Source organism: Amblyomma maculatum, chromosome 8, assembly GCF_055883805.1.
Source record: "Amblyomma maculatum isolate TAMU_Amacu chromosome 8, ASM5588380v1, whole genome shotgun sequence".
In the NCBI taxonomy this organism is placed as follows: domain Eukaryota; kingdom Metazoa; phylum Arthropoda; class Arachnida; order Ixodida; family Ixodidae; genus Amblyomma; species Amblyomma maculatum.
Window position 1 is genome coordinate 106,765,492 of NC_139351.1, and position 21,787 is coordinate 106,787,278.

Genomic DNA, 21,787 nt, shown 5'->3' on the forward strand with positions numbered 1-21,787 from the left:
CTGTAGCATTCTTCGTACAACTCGTAAATAGGCATGTCGTATTCGCTCTTGAAAAAGGCACAGCTATTTGGAGGTCATTGATGAGTGCGCTTTTCGCTTCAACATCGGCCTGTTCATTTCCATGGAGCCCGCAGTGGGCAGGAATCCATTGAAACATTTTCCTGTGACCTTGCAGCTGGGCAGATGTGATGAGCTCCATATGTTTAGTGCCAGGGACTGATAGGCAGTGTGGCGTAAGAAGTTTTCCAAAATTTTCAATGCAGTCTTTGAGTCCGTGAATATACACCATTTTTGAGGTGGTTCCTCACATATGTAGAGAATAGATTTCCGAATGGCTACAAGTTCAGCAGCGGTTGATGTTGAAGTACTATGTCCCAAAAGGAAATGTATGAGTTGTTTTCTGAGTTGGTATGACCACAGCTGCAGCGGATGCCTGTGCTGACACAGATCCATCGGTGTATACGTGCAAACTTCCACATGTATACTGCACAAACGCGAAACACGAACTTGCACAGAACGTAGGTATTTTTGCTTGCTCGAGAACACCATATAGTTAACCGTACTGTAAGGAGCATATATAAATGCGGGCTCTGTATAACGGCCAAGCTGTAAAACTAACGCGTTCCTAGATACTGAGGTAAAACTTGTTGCTGGGCTTGTCGGTTCATATTGTACGGGAGAAAAGTTAGCGCAAAAAAGATGAAAAAAGAAAAAAAAAAACAGAACAACGTGCTTCCTGCCTACCTAGATCCGTTCCTATACGCCATGCGCAGCGCCTATAGGGGCGCCACTGAAAGCCGCGTAGCGGCGGCCGTCGGAACCCGAGGCGGGCCTCATGCGGCAAAGTGGCCGTGGTGCGCGCGTGCGATCTGCCGCTTGTGCGCGTCTCGCGGGCACTTCAGCGGTGACAGTGTGCGCAAAGGGATCGCACTTGGTAATAGTGGACATGTGTTCGATATCACGGCCGTCTGGAACTACGTCGCCTCCATATGCATCAAATGTATGTTGCATACGAGCGCCAACAAGATTGCGTACGAAGTGGAGGTAATTTTGAGTGCCCCGCTTTCATCACAGCGCGACGCTAATTAGTTCATTCCTTGACCTATGAACCAATGTTCTTTATTTGCTTAATGGCACACTCTTGCTTCGTTTACATACAATATATTGCTACAGTAAACTAGGCAGCGTCGTCGAAACTGCGAGCGGTTTCGTACCGGTGCGACCGCAGGAAAAGCCAGTGAGCTTGCAAACCAGCATTCTCAGCATCAGAAAATAGCGCATATTGGGTTCCTGTAGCAAGAGTTCAATCTGAATAGCAAGTGCAGCGACATGTTATGTTTTCGTAATCTTGCCAGGCAACCGGAAAATTATACTGACTCTGGTCATCAAAGTCATTGCATGACCAATTTCAAAACCCATATTGGCAAATATCTCTTCAATAAACCGCTGCAGTGGCTCAGGCTACTGAGCAGGATCGAGTTATCGCGACCGAAGTCGACCGCGCCCACCGCGTTTAGGTGGAGGCGAAACACAAAATGCAACCGTGTTCTGCGCGATGTCAATGCCGCTAAAGAGCGTCTGGCTAAGTGTTTCACAAATTTAATACGTATTGTATCTTCCCAGCTAGAGGAGGCGACCAAGTTTAAACAAGAAGTGTTCATGGAAGGTGCCATGACAAGCAAGAAACACTGAAAACATAGTTATCACTCAGGCCTGCCACACGGCGAATTTAATGCCTTTTCCATCGAATGACGCTCGTTCAAAATGACATATGTTTGCTGCTACATGAGAAAATATAATAAAATTTGGTGACAACGACATTAGTTATCGAGTGAGTTTGAGGTACTCATCCGAATGCGATCAACAAGAAAATGTGCTATGTCGACACCAGAGACTCGGTGAAAAGATACACCCAAAATAAATTACAAAAGTGCCACCGGCATTAAATGCTACTGTGCTCCTATCATTTTGCAGCTAGTCATCTATGTGAACTATGCTAAATAGCATCGTAAAAAAAAAAAAAACGGCACCCATCGCTGCCAGCCAACCCGTAGCCACTGCACTCAGCGCAGGCGGAGCAGGTCGCTCCTGCTACCGCGGTCCGTAGGCGCCGAGTCGCCGACACGGCGGATTTCTGGCGCCACCTTCAGAAAAGCATGCTCTGTTCATCTTAAATAAAACGCGCTTAATTTGAGGAAGAAAAAAAAAATCTTTACTGAAGATCGCCGTTATGTAACGAGATTTTAGAAGTGTTAACAGCAATACAAGCAAATTTCTGCTTTTAGCGGCTGCTGCTGGTGTGACGCAGCCCATCCGATTTCGTTCTCTAGCTCCGCTGCTAAGGCGTCGCCGAAGTTACACCTTCAGCTTACTGTAACACAATTTGTGAGACAATTGAACTGATAGTAAGGCAGTTTTATGAACAGGAAATTTACTATTTCTAAAGCACTTCCAGCTACGGCTTTTAACAACGACTATGACCTAGCACACTGCCAGAACGCCGTCGTCGGCCGCCTTCGCGGGCAGCGTCGTTGCGGTAATCACGCGGCATTCGATGTGGCAAGCGTTATGAATTCCGTATGCTTTCTTGATGAGGCTAAGTTCGAGCATTTTTCGACGGGCCTTAATACGCCAAGCGAACGATCTGGCGAAAACGTACGGGAGTCAACGGGGCTCTAGTATGCTGCGCCGTAGGGCATACTCGAAGGTTCTATAAAAGTGCCGTCGGACAGTACACTAGATACTGACTATTTTACGTGTTGCTCTTGACACTTGCTTTACTGCGGAAAGTGTAGGTTGTTGAAACTCGTACGCGTTTCGCAGTCGAGCGCAGACTTGCGTATCTTCCGTACCCTTTCGTAAACAAACGCCGCCGACAAAGCCGCTAACTTCGTAATTGATAGTCCTAATCAAGAGTTTGGTTACAAGGTATGCAAGACATGACTGTCAATTTAAAGGCTGCTTTCGTTTACAGCGCCGTCATCTTCGCAACATATTGAAGGCACTCCAATATTTGCATATTAATCACAGTTACCATAATTTGGAAATGGCATCAGTTTTGGTCGTGTAGCAGCGCGTCGAAAAAATGACATTAACGTGAAAAAATGTCATTCAATGCGATTGCTTGCTTTCTGCGTCGAACAGCTGCGATTCACGTCCCCCGTCCTTCTCGTGAAGCATCACTGGAAACTTATACAAACGTGTTCCTGGCAAGGTTTTATGTGTGTTCGAAAAAGCAACTACGCAGCAATTCTTCCCGGACATTGCTAAAGTTTGACAGCGGCGTTATATCTGTTAAACCGGGACCAAAGACGAAAACACGACGCGCGCGCATAGACGCTGACATGAACAGCGCCCGACCGAGCCCGCCTACGCTTTGCGGCTTTGGCGACAGGTGGCGCTGTCGGCGTTTTGCGCATCGCGTATAGATAAGACAAATCCTTGCGTGCCAAGCTTAAAGCGCACAACGCCATGAAACAACGCAGCCGACAGGGCAGAAATCTGAAATGTGTGCCGTATACTTCTATACAGGCGCTCTTTGTTGTCTGCAATGAAACGACCAAAGTAGTTCTGCATACCGGCCGTGTTATAAACACGGAGCAATTAAAGCTACAGGAATGTTTGTACAGTTAAGTCAGGCACACCCGAGCAGTGTTTTATATGTCGCTCCTTCTTTCTGCCGTTTTCTCGTAAAAAAATAATCTCCGTAACTACCGCATAAGCTCTCCAAGCTAGTAGCAGTGCGCGCAGTTTGCAGAAAAACTTTCCCTCGCTTTTTTTATTTTTTTTTTATTTTTAAGGCGCCTCATTTCGTGTGATACCATCTTTCGAGACAAAACAGAATATAAAACACGCCGGAGCTGCTATCATATACACTTCCCATGGTAGCGAACACAGGGAAAGACGCTTTGGTCTATGCGTTAGGCGCTTTCGTGCAACGCTCAGTATAATCCCTTTGCCAGCCGTTAACTATAGTATTAACCAGTGTTCCTCTGTGCGCTGTTATGATCCTTACAGGACTCGCATAGTGTCTATAACCGCGGCCATGAAAACCCGGATAGCCGGGCACGCACAGAGCTTCAGTGAAGCGTAAAGCGCTGGGAGGTGGTTCGCTTCTTTATTTCACTTGTTCTTTTCTTTTTCTTTTTTTCCTGCTGAGACGTTCATAACGCCGCACTGTATGTGCGTGCTTTCCGTCTTGGTGCGTTAATCAGCGCGCGAACCGGATAGCGGTCTACCACCTTATCACACGCATAAGCTGCTCGTTTTCACACGCCCGCCTTATTATCACGCTACTCAGAGGCAGCGAGCGTTTCATAAAAAATGCGCATTGAAATGCACTCGATATCGTCACGTTGCCGCCGCCGCCGCTGCCGTCGCGAGGCTGCCGGACTACCAGCGAGCCGTCGGCGGGTGGCGCCATGTCTGCCGAGGTTACGAGTCCGTGGGAGCTCCTCTGTCTATGAACGCACGCACTGTTCTGTACGGATGCGCCATCTCAGTGGTGCGGTGGCGACAAGAAGATTCGAAGTTTCTACGAGCAGGCTCTCCTCACCCAGAAGAAATGAGGACCTTATGAGTCACAATAACCTCATACAGATTTCTCATACTAAACTCGTACAAATCTCAAATCATCGCATACAGATATCATTCAACGTATGAAAAATATATGAGATGCATGAGAAATATGTATGAGGTTGTTGTGACCAAGGAGGCTATGCCCGTACGGTATTTTCACTTAAGCTACCATTATTAGTGCCAGTGTACGACGCAACCAGGTGTGAAGTTGAGCATACTTCGTTCGCCTTGTTCTTGAAATCACCTGCGTAGATCGAATGATCAGTCAGACTACAGGGTCAGTGAGTACGTTGATTTCCACAAATGACGTGTACCGTCAGAGGATGCGGCGTTTTATTTGAAATTAGTTGTAAAGCTGCCTGGTGGTAAAGCCGACTCGTGAAGCTAGCACGAAGTTGCGAAAGATCTGACGTCTTTTGGAGCCTACGGGCCGCACTACACAGCTCCGCGGCCGCTTGTTTGAGACTCCGGTTCTAAGCTCTAGGTGGTATGAGAGCTTGCCAAGAACCTAGGGAGCGACCAGAGCGAATTTCGCGCTCGACACTTGCGAAGCGTAGCTACCTGATCCGCTAGTATGAACCTGACGAACAGTCTAGCGAGAGAAGCAGCATTCGATAGAGAGGACGATTCGAAACGTTGTAACGCCTTCCATGACTCTGACGTGTCGAGGTATTGATACAGCAAACACGATGCACATTTGGTTCGACACCGCATTCGAATGACGCTCTAAAAGACGACATTTCTCTCAAACCTGTTCCCTCCACCATCCTGCAGTGTGAAGCGTTATAAACCGGCACGTGCTGAAGACGGATGAAACCGGACTCTATATAACCTGCCTGAAAGATGCATGGGATCCACTTATGCGCCACATACATTCGCGTTCTTTGCATATTGGTACCACTGATATCATTCTAAGTTATGGCGCTCCATTTGAGCACTTGCTCAAAATGTAGACGACTGGGAAGGCAAGAGGGCACACTACGCCGTATAATGAGCCGCATTAAAACCTTTCCGTGCTTCTGCTTGCTCGTATAACCGCAGCAATAATTCATGCCCGAGTATGCAGCAGCCTTTTCGAAAGATGAATCTGCAGCGTGCATTTCTTTTTCTCTCAGAATGCTTGTTCCAAGGTCGGTGCTTTAACCTTCGCATAAGAGAAGTGACAAAGAAAGAAGCCAACTGGAAGTGACCACAAAAGAGTTGCCTCCGAGCAGACAGGGCCCAAAGGGATTCTCTCTCTCTCTCTGATTCTTTCTTTAGGATGAACAGGCGCATGTAGAAGTATGTTGGAAAGAAGACAACGAAATGTTAAAAAAGTAGAAGTAGAAAAGGAAGGACCGGAGATAAGAACGGGTGAAATGTAAATCAATCGACGACCGCGCGTCAAGGTAGGGAGGAAACAGGAAACCAGCGTGACGCATTCTCGGGTTGCTGCTCGCCGAGCCTTCTTTGGTCGGTGCGGTTCGGGCATGCATATTGAGAGGCTGCCGATTCTCAGAGCCGATAACGCTCCAGGACGGGTTGTTCGTCTTTAGCTGGCGCAACCTTAGATTGTTTTTTTATTCCTCCCTTTTTCTTCGTCCTCGAGTCCGACTAAAACGGTAGAAGCAAGGCGATGCTGAGGACATTAACACTCTCTGTCACTCGTTAGCGCGCGACAACTTTTTCTTCAGCCGTCTTCGCGCGCTTTGTGTGCGCAAAGCGAGCTCAAAGTACTCCTTTGCGTTCCCTCCCGGCAGGCTTTCGTATTTATTTACCTTTGTGCAGTTCGTCGCATCCGTTAGGTTGAAACGAAAAAAAGAAGACAGATAGGAACTGTCATTGCAGCTCTGCTATCGCGATGTCCATCTGTCATTCTTTTCCCCCGGAGACGCCTAAAGATAAGGACTTATGCATAAGCCTCGGCCGAGCCTCGGGCTGGTGCCAGTTTGCCGAAGTGTAATACATGCCAAATTTTGTTAAATAGGATTTGTTCTTTCCTTTCTATTCATGGCTAGCCTGTTGGAAAGTAGGCCCTTTTTTTCCTTTCATTATTTTTTTTATCCGGCTGATTTATTTGCCGTTTCGCGTAACCGCGAACGTCTAGGCCTTATATCATGGGTTGTCGGTTAGAAGGGGTGACCTCAGTGTTCCCTGCATTGGGGAATGCACTATAGCACACTAAATATGTCTCGGAATATATTTAAAATATGGAGAATTCGGATGAAAAATTACGTGGCCTTAGCGAGCATCTTCTGTGGCAGTTTGTTGCTCCAGATATGCTTAAAGCTGCTCTTCACACAATCGTGCCGTTTGTAAGAGAATAAATGAAACAGAAAATTGTTTTGATAAATCATATCAGTGTGTCCACATTCTTACACAAGCTGAATAAATGTAGACTGGCAGCGCGATTGATGTTTGTTTCGGTTCGAGGTAGCAAGATGCATTCTCTTTAATATACACTAAAAGAACCACGCTTGGATAGCTTTCTCTCTCTCTCTCTCTCTCTCCATTACATCTCCTACACGCCTCACGCCACGACGTCCCTCAGGTGTTGACGTTAAATGGGACAGTCCTCGAACCTTTCCTGTTTTTTTTTTTTTTTTTTAACCCTGCTTTTCTTCTGTAACCAATACAATATAAATTATGCGTCAGTAATAGTAAGATTCGGGTGGACTGCATTATTTCCTGTGTCTTGATGCAAATGGCTAAACTGTTAAAAGTATGTTCTACGCGAGAACCGCACGAAGAGTATACGTCTGTCTGACATGAAGTATAATCGAATATGTCAGCCCATTGTGCGAAGAGCGGGAATGTTAGGAGCGCAGAGAGCGCATTCTTTCCCACAATATTCATTTTGTGACACTAGATTCACGTATCTGGCCGATTCTTCCGACTGCCGATGAGTTTCTTAGCGTGCAGTGCATTTATCTAGCTTTGCTGCGGACACACTCTATGCCACATATAGCCAAATTTAGTACGGTGATGGTATGTCACTTGGTCACCACCTGTACCACTGTGCCCGTGCAGTGCATGATGGGTAGGTACCCTTTCGCATTTCGGGGGACATTTCTTCACCAGAGCACGGCTCGAAACGCATAAATACGCCATCGTCTCGTAACAGACGCACATCTGGAGCGCATACACATTTGGGGAGCGAGTGCTGGAACGACTCTCCAAGTGCGGCGCCAGTTTGTCTGGAATGCCGTGAAATTGAGCAGCCTCTCGCACCGCGTGCACTAGATGAACGAAGAGGTGAGGTGAAAGGGGGGGGGGGGGGGGTGGCTGCGAATCACAGCACGCTTCGCTGAGTTCGTCGTCGTCGCTGGCACGGCGGAGGGAATGCCTCGGCGAAGCGCCCCACTTCTTACAGCTTTTCGTCGTAGGCCGTCTTGCGCACCCGCTGTTGTGGAGCAGACGTCACGTATTCGCTATCTAAGATGGAGGCGAGCAAGGAGCGAGAAAGGGTGAGGTAAAAAAAAAATGCGACCGCAGTATTACTTCTGTCGCTTTCATGCTCCCGTCATTGCGTATTGCTGGCGCTTCTTTACCTCGCCGGAGAGAACGCCATTTACTCGCGCCCTGGCCGTATGGACTAAGATGTAGAAGAGAGGATGGAAGATGCTTCCAGAAGTAGACAGTAGAGAAGAGGTGGCTAGGGAGTATTTAGGCCGCTGACCAGCGCTTCGACAAGAGGACGCTTCTTCGTGTGGGGCCCAGACGAAGACAAGTCTTGTTGGGTCGAAACAGAGCCCGTATGAGACATATGCTTTCTGCGGTGCACAGGGACATCGAATGGGGAGATCCGTCACATAGGTTTTATCCAGCGCAGCACGAAAGGCACAAAGAACCAAGAAATAACAAAAATGAAGGTGCGGGAAGCATAGATGATCTATATGTCAAGTGCGACTTCATTTTGGCGTAGTGGCCATTGCGGCTAAGGCCCATGAGTACGAAGGACTCCGACGGATTTCCACTTAGCCGAGTCTGCGTTTTCTGTTAATCTCAGTGCTTGGCCTAAATTCATGGACAGCTTTGGCTGTCCACGAAGCTGTCCATGACCGTCATGTTAAACGAGTTTGGCTGTCGAAACAACATCGCGACAGACCGGCCCTGCACGGCCCTGCCGGGTAACCAATAGGTTTTCCGACTCACGAACGGCTTTCGGGTTGTGACCAGATCTTTCTTTAGTAGTCGGGGCCTTGAAGAGCCTATTTTAAGGGGCCAGCTGGCAAGTTAACGAGCTTTAACTAAGATAAGAGGCTATCAGACTTATTGCCTGCACTTAGTTTTGCATTTTAAATGGGCCTCACAACTTGGCTTGAGGATAAAAAAAAAAAGGAAAGAAAGGAACGCGGAGAGGTGAACACCTCTCAATCTCAGGCAAAAAGTCACTTTGTCACGAGGGAGAACACAGAACGGCTATTAAGATAGGGAAGTGACAAACGTGCAATTAGCCAACGTTTTCAACAGATAGTTAACCTTGGTTGCCTTGCTGTACGCAGAGTGGGGCGAGGTTCGCCAAAGAGCCGCCTTTGCCCAGTCGCAAGGTGTCCGCATTAACGCTGTTCAATCCTCCGAAAGCGTCGACGAATTTCAAGAACTGCGACAGGAAGTGACTGCGGCCAACGAAGTGTTCCGGCTCGTGGGTCAGGGGAGACAGGGGTCATTCTTTTTGATGTCACCGCAACACCCGTCCAGACTCCAGAGAGAGAGTTGCCGCCGACCGTTCTGTCTTGTCCTTCACACCAATCGCCGCCATTAAACAGCACCTGGCTCGATGAAGTTTGAGAAATAGGGGAGCCGGCCCAATGGGGGTTACATGTGCAATAAAACAATAAACAGGGACACAGAGAGAGCCAAGCTCGCTGTTCGCCCATTTCGCAAAGTGCTTCGATGGATGGCAACAAATTGCGGCAGCGCGTCTGCATCGAGACGAAAAAGGAATAGGGCGCCCCCGACCGCCGCCGTGCGAGAACAAATTGCGGCAATAAAAAACGCTAGGAAGCAATCACCATGCAAACGGCGGCAACTATACGAGGCACCTTGGATAAAAAAAAAAAAAAAGTAAATGGAAGACCCGCATGCGTCGGTCCTTCGAGAGACCCGAAGCGAGGGAAATGCTTAACTAGTACGGATGCCTGAGTATTCTATTGTATTGGTTTTATCACTCACGATATTTTGTTGGTTAAAGTCTCGCGTTGGCGGCTGTCGCCCTTCTTGGATGGTCTCGCGAACGCACCGTGAAGTATCGAAGGGTTTCTAATCCCGTCTTAAGGTGTCCCCGAAATGAATAGACCTTGCCAGACTTCCCCTTAATGGTCCTCGTGCCCCGGGGCCAGAAGAAACTATATTTGGGCGCCGGCGTGGCGAGACTGCGGCGACGCGCGCGCGGTATTTATGGAAAACGCTAATAATGCTTGGAAAACCTCCAGCCAAACTACGTGAACAGGCATTTACGAAGTTATTCTGATGCGGGCACGGATGTAGCTGTGGAGTCAGTCAGGCATGCCGCATGGCGCATGCGTAGACAGTGTTGCTTCTAGACGCTGTTGAGTGGCATTGGCGCTACGTTGGCAGCGGTTTGCCCTGCATGGCTACCCTCCGGCGTTATCTTTCAACGGTGCAGCTGGGGCAATTGTACAGGGCTGAGGTGTCAATATTCATTGCTATGTTGATGCTAGTCGGCTATAAAATAAAGGTTGGTACCGGCAGTAAACAGTGTGTCTAATTAGAGCTGATCGGGCGGTGAACTGCGTTTTGTTGACCTCGAAAAGGAAACTTCCTTAATTTAATTGAAATATGACAAGTCGGTCATGGCTATTATACGGCATTCAAAAGGACTGAAAGGGGTGAAACCTCGTTTCATCGGGCAGTGGTATCTTATTCGGGATTTTTTCCTTCTTCGGGGCATTTTTCTCTTTTCTTTAAATTGAGCTCTGATTTCAAGCTGCTGGAACAAGGTTGCCCAAAAATAGAAAATTCGGGGTCTACCTGTGGGACGTTTTGTTTATGTGATACAAAATACTGTATTTTGGAGATACGTGTGTTCTAATGAGCCAGGTCGGATAATTCAGAAATGTCTTCCCGTATAGTTCCTGCCTCGTTCGTGTCCGGCTGGAGCTCTCTCCCCCAATTATTTATGATATCGTCTCCTTACTTTAAACTGGAGTTCGGCAGCTTACCAGCGTGGAGCTCTCTCCCCTAATTATTCATGATATCGTCTCCTTACGTTAAACTGGAGTTCGGTAGCTAACCAGCGTGGAGCTCTCTCCCCTAATTATTCATGATGTCGTCTCCTTACTTTAAACTGGAGTTCGGTAGCTAACCAGCGTGGAGCTCTCTCCCCTAATTATTCATGATATCGTCTCCTTACTTTAAACAGCTAACCAGCGTGGAGCTCTCTCCCCTAATTATTCATGATATCATCTCCTTACTTTAAACTGGAGTTCGGCAGCTAACCAGCGTGGAGCTCTCTCCCCTATTCATGATATCGTCTCCTTACTTTAAACTGGAGTTCGGCATCTCCCCTAATTATTCATGATATCGTGTCCTTACTTTAAACTGGAGTTCGGTAGCTAACCGTTAGTTTGAACCACGGCGCGGCCATCGCGGTCGGATTCGAACAGATTCGAACCTGCACCTTCGGGATCAACAGTAGAGCGCTCCAACTACCGAGTCACCGCAGCGAGGCATTCTGCATGTCTTGTTTGCGCCGAGATCGATCTAAGCAACCATTCTTTGGTGCAGAGTCGTTCCTCTGACGAATTTTAACGACACCGTGCTTTGTTGTTACCTATCCTGCATTCATTGCGTTCGTTTTCGAAAGCCCAACGTACGCCACGGGAAAAAACCAACACGAAACCCTTTTACACCGTCGACCTAGATGTCATCACTGTCCCGTCTCGTACGCGCTGCAGTGTTACCACGGACGGTCAACAGATCACAGTTCCTGGTTCGTAGACTTGTTTTTTCGGCGTTAAAGTCAGTTTCTGACAGATCTGTGCAGTGATAAGTGCATCATCTCGCATTAAGAGTCCAACATGGCCACCAGTGCACGATCAGCGACCTGACTTCCACTCGGCTCCAGAGGCTATGTTCACTTGAAAATTTGTGCTTCACTTGAATGTTCACCCCACCCTTTCCCCACCAGCTGATCCCGTTTTATGACTACTACTACTACTACTACTACCACTACCACCACTACCACTACTACTACTACTACTACTACTACTACTACTTCTACTACTACTACTACTACTACTACTACTACTACTACTACTACTACTACTACTACTACTACCACCACTACCACTACCACTACCACCACCACCACTACTACCATTACCACCACTACCACCACTACCACTCCACCACCACCACCACTACTACTACTACTACTACTACTACTACTACTACTACAACAACAACAGATAAAACGCAGCGGATCTGAACCTCCTGCGAGTTAAGAAACAAGAACAAAAATGGGCTGGCAGGCGATTCTATATACTTTCACTGGGCGACTGCTCGCCGCTGCCACGCCGGTCCCCTTGCAACACGTCGTCCCACGGCCCACGTATAGTGGATACAGGCAGTATGTACGCGGCAGCCGGCGAGTCGGACGCGGCGGAATGCGTGTGCGTGTGCGCGAGGCTGTGGACGACAGCAAGGGCACCGAGCGGGTGCCGGCGCAATGGCGCAATTAGCCCGCATCTGCATAGCAGTAAAGAAGAAAAAGAAAATCAGTCTCCGACGCAACCCTCCGCCGTGGAGGAGGACCAAAGAGGCTGCGGGTGAGGGTGCAGGTATATGCAGAGTACGGGCGAGCATGCATGAACGACGCCGCGCACTTCTTTAATTTGCGCCCGGAGACCTCGTTTCCGACCGTGTCTTAAGTACACTGGACAGGAGCGGCCACTACGTTCGTCCCTGGGGCACAACGGTCCGTCTACGCAAGCAGTCCAGGGCACCACGCTGGCACCCTTCAAGTCCCAAAGCGAAAGCAGAGTCAATGAACAGTATTTATCCGCTTGGAACGATCTTCCCGCCTTCATCGCGAAGGCTCATCATCGTTACGGACACGGATACGATCTCTATATAGGGCTGTTAAGTGCATCGTAACACGGTCTATAAAGCCATTGATGGACGACTGACAAAAGAAACGCAGATAAGGACTGGTTGCGCGCCGGATGTTCACTGCGCAGACCGACTATAACTGCAGCCATAACCTGGATTGTTTCGTTAGTTAAGGGCTAGCACCCGGCAGTAACGGCCCAGCGTCAATGACTACGAAGGAGGAAATAGAACTGAGTTCACAGAGCACTGGGGTCACGTGAGGGTGTATGGAATCGCTTTTCTGGTCACTGATCTGTGTGGTGCTCTGTATTAACCAAGGAAATCAGATAATCTTGCTTTGCTCTTAGTGGTTAGCAAGGAGTAGTTAACGGATTTACCAGTTAACCGAGGTTCATCATAATCATCATCATCAGTCTGACTATACCCACTGCAGGGCGAAGGCCTCTCCCATATTTCTCCACTTAACCCGGTTCTGTGCTAGCTGCATCCACTTGACCCCTGCGAACTTCTTAACCTCATCCGCCCACCTAACTTTCTGCCGCCCCCTGCTACGCTTTCCTTCCCTTGGAATCCAGTTTGTTACCCTAAGCAACCATCGGTTATCCTCTCTTCGCCCTAAATGACCTGCCCATGCCTATTTCTTCTTCTTAATTTCCACTAGAATGTCGGTAACTTGAGTTATTTCTCTAACCCGCTCTGGACGCTTCCTATCTCTTAATGTTACGCCTACCATTTTTTGTTCCATAGCCCTCTGGGTTGTCCTCAACTTAACTAGAACTCTCTTGGTTAGACTCCACGCTTCAGCCCCGTTTCAGCCCCATTGGGATGGAGCGCATTTGGCAAGCACTCGCAGATTATGACTAGCAGCTTAACGTATATCGCTCAAGAGGAAAGTATACAACAGTTGCATCTTACCTGTACTCACCTCTGGGACTGAGCCGAGGCTCTGATTGTGATAAATGCTGAATTTCCACTATCGAACTTATTCTACCTAAGGCGGAAGGAATTAGGCTTTTATGCTTGTTGGTTCGCGACCGAGAACACAAACAAACAAACAAACAAACTTGTTTGCGGCTAGCTTTCTTGCGCTTTTCACCCTTTGCACGTTTTGGTGAACGTCCCGGCCAAATCTGCCATGCACTAATATCGTGCACTAGGTGGAACGGTGTGCGTGGACCGGCTGCAAGCGAGAACACAAGAGAGCTCTGCCATTCTCCGGGCCTATCATGCTTGCAGGTGGGAAGCGGGGCCTTCCCTGTCGCGACGTCTGTACTTGATGCGGGAGACCCACGCAACGCAAAGATGGAGCATGAGAATAATAGCAAAACATCACAGGTCCATATTTCTTTCTCCCCTCGGGGCGTTACCTGCGAGTGCGGAAGCCCGCTCGCTCTTCAAGCATCGGTTTGGCGACAATAATCGTACACTGCGGTCGAGTCAAATTGCGCAGCGCGCGCCGACGACGATTGATAGAGCCTTGGCGAGCTAGACAATGGGCGAAGCGCAAATGTGCGGCGATGATATGTGGTCTCCCAGGGAAGTTCCCATGGGCGCATTAGGAGGACACGCCAGCGGTCATGCGAGAGGCATAAGCCCTGTTTTTAAGTGACGTTATCCACGCAATTAATAAATTTGTAACTGCACTGTGTGCAGCTTGTGGACACACAAACACTTAGCTAGTTTTTTACACACCACTCAGCTCTTTGGTGTCAATCTCTCCCGCGAACTTGCATAAGCGTATTTACTGTAGGAGCTTTCGTTTCGTTTCACGAGTGGTCGTCGCATGTGGTGCAGGCAGCGAATGGCTTTTTTGAGTTTCACAAATGTGGTCGCATATTTGCATGTAGTGTAAGCAGCGATCATCAATACACTGTCGTAACGTCACCCCCCCCCCCCCTCTTTCCACCCTCGGTATTATACTCGGGGGAGAAAAACAAAGCGAATGAGTGTCTTCTGTATGTTTTCAAATGCACTTACAGTGCTGTATGCTTCCACAAATGCCTAACTGTGTCACAGATAGCATAGCTAGACGCTTCTAAGCCATGGTTGCCCAACAGCAGTGCGTTTTCTAATGCACAGCGAAACGAAGCCCTCAAATTCTAATTTCGTTTCTTGTTTTTTTTAATCTCTCCCAGGTGTGGCAAGACATCGAGAGTGTGCTCCTGGACGACATCAGCGGGGCAAGGCAGGCAGCTTCGGGAGGCGCCAAGGCTGAGCCGAACAGTCAAGCTAGTCGCGATGCTGGCTTCAACTACAAGCCCACCGACCGCAGAGACTCCGCGCCGTCCACCCTTCCCGCCAACAGTGCCATCCTTGTGGCCGCCCTCACCGCCCCCGTTACCAGCCGGCCAGCGCCACTCCAGCAGCAACCTAACGGCGCGCCGTCAACCCAAGCACCCCAAGACCCACCGCAGGTGACACAACAGACGTCTGCCACCGAGGACCAGAATTCCCACCAACAGAACGCGTCTGCAGCGACGACCGGTTTCGTGACGCTCGACTTCGACTTCATGCTGAACTCGGACGACGCCGCTTTGTACCCCGAAGTGAACACGTACGAGACGGAAAACGAGCTCAAGTCACCGCAGCAGCAGCAACAGCAGCAGCAGCACCATCAAGAGCAACCACAACACCAGCAGCCTTCATTCCCTTGCATTGTGACCTCGACGGGTAGCACAGCGTCCATAGACAACCTGACGTATCAGCAGTCAGCGCAAGCAATGAAGGCGGATGCTGCGGCGAACGCGTTCGACGTGTCCATGCTCTCCAGCTCGCAGTACACCAACCTCTGGGCCAACTACCAAAGCACTAATCCCCTGCAGACACCGCCGTCGAGTCAGATGTCGCCGCCCGCATCCCCCGATCATTCTCAGCTGGGACAGCACCTGGGGTCCGCAATGGACGGCAGCCAGTACCAGACCAACATGTCCGTCATGCACTCACTGCCCATGAAGGCCGACGACATCCTCACCCAGTGCCTCCAACAACCACCACAGCAGCAACAACATCACGGGAAACAACAGACTCCTCCACATCTACGCATGGTGACACCGCCTTCCTCACCGCGGTTAGCGGATCTTCTGAGCGCCGGCAGCGCGATGGGACCGCCCAACCCGTTTCCAGGAACCCCGCTCACGCCAGACATGCAACACATGACAGACCCGTTCTGCAGGTCTTCGCCCCTGACCGTGCCCAAGAAGACGAGCCAGCAACAACAACCGCCGCAGCAGAGGACAACGGCGAGCCGAAAGAAGGTCACCATACACACCTGCTCTCATCCCGGCTGCAGCAAGAGTTACACCAAGAGCTCGCATCTCAAGGCACACCTGCGAACGCACACTGGCGAGAAGCCGTACCAGTGCAATTGGAAGGAGTGCGGCTGGAAGTTCGCCCGCTCCGACGAGCTGACGAGGCACTACCGCAAGCACACAGGTGACCGGCCGTTTCAGTGCCGACTGTGCGAGCGCGCCTTCTCCCGCTCCGACCACCTGTCCCTGCACATGAAGCGGCACACTTCGCTCTGAGCCGCTATCCCTACACACAGAAGAGACGGACGTCTCTGGCCGTTTGTCCCCCTGGCGAACAAATCAGTCCTTGTTGTTAAGTTTGCTCCGACGACAGACTCGGCTCGTAGAACATTTCTCCTCCTTAGACGGCACGGCCTTACTTTTGACCACGTGGAAGTACTCATTCCTCCGCGCTCCAGGGACCGTCACGTATGCCCTTGTTTTACCTGATGCACAAGTTCCGGACTGTGACGCTTCTACACTACCCGTGCGTGCTGCGTCCAGTGGCGCGAAAACTGTGCGGCTCGCGTAAACGCGTCAAGTGACAATAAATGACATTAATTCGCACCGAAAGCACCGTGAAGGGCGGCGGCGTTTATCCCTTCCCCCAATTCAAAGCGCGCTGCGTATTATTGTTCAATGATTTCCTCCAGAGAGATAGATGTTGTTTCATCCCAGTGCTTTCTCGTTGGTGCGCGATGCGGGCCCTAGGAGAGCCGAGGTTGTTCAGTGTGCAATAGTGTGTTGTTTTTTTCTTGTATTAGAGCGTGTGCGTGTTAACGTCATTCGGCATGTGCTGTGTACTGTTAGTTTCTTAGAGATGTGTAACGTTGTACGGGACCAATGACATTGTGTACTACACCGCGTCCAGCGCCCATTGCTTGTCGCGTCGAGTGAAGGAAAGAGGCTGACAAGTCTTCTCGGATGTGGTTGCTTCTTTTCTGCTTCACCAATACAGAGGTACCAATACACCAGTACAGAAGCAGAGAGGGTGAAACCAAACCATACGGAGTTGACAGCCAGTCTCAAAACAGGGACCATTGAGAAATGTGGCCGTAGTAAAATATACCTGCGCTTAGTATGACCGCAGTTCTAACGACCAAGCTTGGCTTATTTATGCATGTGCTTCGATGTGCCTTAGAAAAAAAAACAAAAAAAAAAAAAGCCTGCTGTCAGGTATCGTAGTACTTCGCTGTATGCGTAGCATTGCGCCCTAGGCTACCTGAATGTGCTTTATTGTGACTGTTGCTGGTGAACCGGTCTTGTGCGCTACATGCTTGTAAAGACGCAGTAACTGGCGACGATGTGAATTTCCCAATAGCCCAAGCCGCTTTGCATAGGCAGCCTTTTACAGGAACGAGTTCCGTGATAGCGATCACAAAGTCTAGAGGCACATACAGACACGTGGGAGCTTGACTTATTATTGACTCCGAAGGCAGCGTCGGCACTTAAAACCTAATAGGAAACCAAGACAAATCGATTGTTACACTTAGTCCCGTTTTAAAACTTTTATAAGTTCACTCTTTGCTATGAGCTTAGAAAACGTTCCCAGGTAAAAGTATCCTAGCGCTCTTGGAGACAAGTTAGTAGAGACTCGCAAATCTGCTCAAATGAGCGCTGAATGATTGTCGAAGGTATTCAACTGTCTCTATTTTACTACCACCTTTTGTGATCTAAACTGAAATAAGTTACTCGAAGCAGCAAGCACGTCACATCAAACACACGAAAAACAAAACAAAAATACCGCGGGAAAACTGTGCTAACGGCAAAGAATCCTATATGCTGCCGGCTCTCTCACGCAGCCAGCTCGCCTGTACATAGATGATGATGCAGTTGTTAATATATTTTTGTTTGTTGTTTTGTTCTTTAAGTTCTGTCAGTATCTCTTGACGGAAAAAAAGAAAACTTAATGAAGATATCTTACTTATACGTCCCCAGCCTGTTTATTATTTTTAATCAGAGTTTATGTTATGTTTTGCGCCTGCGAGCGGTTAGAAGAGAGTGCGATGAGGTCACGCTGTTTTTACAGACGCTTAAGTCGTCAAAGGCAATCAAACGCGTATCTGTGAACGCCTTACTACTGTGCCTATTTTATGCATGCAAGAGTTTTTACGAACATTGCGCCGTCCCTCATAGTAGCTTCATTCAGAGTGGACCAATGCCACATCGTGACAGACCAGGTTAGGCTGTCTGTTGCTGCGACCTTAACTCTTCTTTTTACAGCACTGATGCAGAGGGCTTTCAAAAACGACTAAACATATTCGACGCTCCATTTTCGGAACGTTAATGGGAAACAACCCGGAATGATCAGTAGGGCTCCGGCACTGGCAAATCGGTTACCTATATAGCCCTGTATAGTGGAAGTGACAACACTGTTCCTAGGTGTCTGTCCTTCCTTTTACCTCCACATGTTTTGCATCGCATAACGGCACGTCGTGAAGAACCAGGCTCCACATTGTCTGCTAATTCGTTTTCGCACTCGGTTTTTAATTGCCCTTTCGATAAATTTACAATCGCTCGCACGTTTACAGCGTCCGTCCAGTGCGGTCACGCCTGAACGCTGCCGCCGCAGTTTCCTGAAATCAGACGCTAGCCTCGCCAAACCTGCATGGGAGGAGGACTAAATTTCATAAATAACTTTCGGAAAGGTCCACAGAGGTTGTGTGTACCTGTGCACCTTGCGCTTTTTTCTTATTTGGTGCTTACCGTACCAAAACGAGATCTGATCATCGTACTGTTTTCACAAAAAACGTGCTAGCGTCATGAATAACAGGCGCCCTCAACCCTGGCGTTCAGATTGACACGCAACGTACTAATTGTCTTGCACCTAAATTTTTCTCGACCTATCCAAGTAAAGCTGCTTGGTGCGTGCCTTTCAGAGTTTATTTCCCTCTAATAATCAACACCAAGCGCCTTAATGACAGGCGGAATCAGCCTAGTAAGGAGAACTCTAGGCGAATCTTGCATACATATTTTAACGACAAATATACGCCCGCTCAGTGCTCTTAGAATCAGACAAAAGGGCTTAACGTTCATAGCGTAGCAGCCTGTCCGCACTTCACCGTGCCATTTAAGAGCATAGTTAAAATCAGTGGGAATAAGCAGCGTCATTACAGCTCGCCAACCCCCGACTAAAGCGAGCACAGATATTGGCCACAAATTGGGCACCTGGCGCACTTGTAGTGATCCATACCAAAAATTTGTCGACAGACAATTGACAATCAGTTTAAACAGAATATATGCATCAGAGTGCCCCGCCGCCGACAGAGACGAAATTACATCAATGGTCAATAAAGCAATGACGTCATACAGGTCTCGTGTCTACGGAGGACCAAGCAAAAAGGACCACCCACAGAAATCAAATTCAGATGAGCTTTTTGGCCTACCCAAAATTTCGTGATCCTACCTTGCAGTTATAAACCAAAACCTCGCCGCCGTCAGAGACGAAATTCCCTGATTGGCCGAGATGCTGATGGCGTCATAGAGGTAACGTGAACACGAATTATCAATCATGGGGGCACGGCCTGCAGGAGTCAAATCCAAAAAAATTGCACGTTAGCCTTACTCGCAAAATTTCTGGTGACATGCTGCCAAATGCAGCAACAACTCTGCGCTAAATGCAAGGAATTATAATGTTTGCAAAAGAGGCACACTCCCTTTTTAAATCATATTTATTTCATGCAATCAGCCGTTTTGAGATTAGCAATAAGAAGACATTAAAACCTCAGTTAAAATATTGGCAATAACGAGATTCGCACGTTTTGTAGTGAAAATGAGCTTCCGTTGCCCACCACAGGTATTTTGTATTTGTACCGATTAGAATATAATCCAGAGCTTTGAAGGAAGGTTATGGTAGAGTAGATTTTACACCCTATTTACTCCCTTATAGTTGTATTCTTGTTTAGAGCGTGGCTCAAACGAAACGAAAGTACTACTTGGGAACTCGGATGTAACCGCATTGCCTCTTAACGAGTTTCAAGTGGACTCACAGTGTGTAGGGTTAAGAAAAAGAGCCACACTGATTCAACCGAAACACTACATTGAATTTAATAGGCAGCCCGAAATTGTGTTCAGAGAGGTCAAGTCCTTGTCCTGACGTTACACTTAGATTATCCGCGTAGGAGCGGGACGTTAGACTGGTTTCGTGCTAACAGCAGTAGTGCACTTGCTCCTTTCCCTTTTTTTTCTCTCTTTTTATTTTACTGACGCCAGCAGTGTCTTGTGTTGCTTGCGCACAGCGCTCACGTCTTGCACCTGTCGCGGAGTGTGGGGCTTCGAAGTGATGTTGTTTATTTTTTGCCGCGCCGCCACCATTCCTGCCATTTCCAAGCTAGTCGGCTGGTCGTCATTTTACCATGTTGCTGTAAGAGGATATCTATATACATATACGAAATACTTATCGACACAAACGTAACGCTAGTACACGCGTACTACTAAAATGCTCTTCAAAGTGTTCCTCGTGTTCCAAGTGTTCTTACGCCTGCAACACGAAAGCTAACTCAAGAAATACGCCTCTATACCTGTTCTTTTTTTTGTGTATTTACGTAGTTACGGCATGTCGCGTAGCTCTGTTCTCTTTGAACGCTGAGTTCTTGTTGAAGCTCGCAGACGTTAGAGACGTCTCACAAAAAGATTCACTTGTATGTCGGCTGTCGCACGCCGAAAGATGCAATAGAGAGATTTAGCGTACCGTGATCCGCGATCCGCCACCGCGACCCTCTACCTCTCGTGGGCGGGGCGTACAAGCTGATTGGTTCCGATGCGGCAGGTCAATGAGCCGACATCAAGTATGTGGCGCCATCTATCGGCATCAAAGTGATCTGGGCATGCGCAGTGGAACGCGCGGTGGCGGATCACGGCAGCGGAACGCGGATCACGGTGTGCTAAATCTCTCTAATGACGGCTTCGAGATTAACGCGAAAAATGTGCGAGCTTATGAAAACTAATAGGTTAACGTTTCTTAAAACCAAGCACACGCATCTATCTAATGTTCCAGGAGTAAGTGACACTAGGAAACTCGAGAGTGGAGCTCTTTTTTAAGCGTCTGTGCCGCGATGTCTCAACGACCCGCATCTTAATACTTCTGAGATATAAAAAGAGAGATGTATTCATATAAGATAGCTATATACATATCTATATACATGTACTTATACACAAACACGAGCGTTCCACCTAAGTGCACACCCACTAGCACTGAAGCTGCCTTTTCGTTCCTGCCTGGCAATGCGTCTTCAAAATGAAACTCTTAAAGCAGGGCCACATTTACCGTTCTGGTTTATGAAGACGGAGCGCCAGCTTACAGTTAACTGCGAGATGGCTTTTCAGGTCAAAGAAATGTAACATCGGTTGATTGCAGCCGGAAGAGAAATGCCTTGCGCGTCGGCCCAAGGAGAGACCTTGCAGAGTTCCAGAGCTCCAACATGCTCGGAAACCGGGCTGGAAAACGGTGCTCAGAGTCCTATGCTTCCGTCACCTGAAGAAGCTAATGCCACTCAATCATTGGGTTGCTTCCAAGACTAAATGTTGCTTTAGTAACGCCACCTGGCGCTTCACTTAATAACTGCATACTTAGCGTCCGCAACCTTTGAGAACAGTAAACGCAGCTTGAAAAAAGGAAAATATATACACAGTGTTATTGTGCACTCAAAGAAAGCCCAGTTGTGTGCCCTTACAGAGGCTGTCTCGTCAACTTTAAGCTGGCCTTCGCAGGTGCAGTGTTGTTTTATCTTCGTTTTATTTTCCCGTCAGCTCGTATTTGAACGGGCAATGAATGAGAGTTGTCGATGAAAAGTGCTGTAATAAAGCGATAAAGTAGTTGTTTGCTATCTGTTGTGTTCACTGTCTGTCTCTTTGCTTCCACGCTATCT

The 21,787-nt window shown here is 48.4% G+C and overlaps 1 protein-coding gene across 1 annotated transcript in view; it reads left to right on the forward strand.

Annotated features, from left to right (window-relative positions):
* Positions 1–16,573, forward strand: part of LOC146182137 (uncharacterized) — a 168,257-nt gene extending 151,684 nt beyond the window's left edge. Inside the window, exon 2 of the mRNA XM_084577144.1 lies at positions 14,769–16,573. Within this exon, the coding sequence (XP_084433270.1) occupies positions 14,769–16,157 (1,389 nt within the window). The 3' untranslated portion in view covers positions 16,158–16,573. The remainder of the gene's footprint in view (positions 1–14,768) is intronic.
* The last annotated feature ends 5,214 nt before the right edge of the window (positions 16,574–21,787 follow it).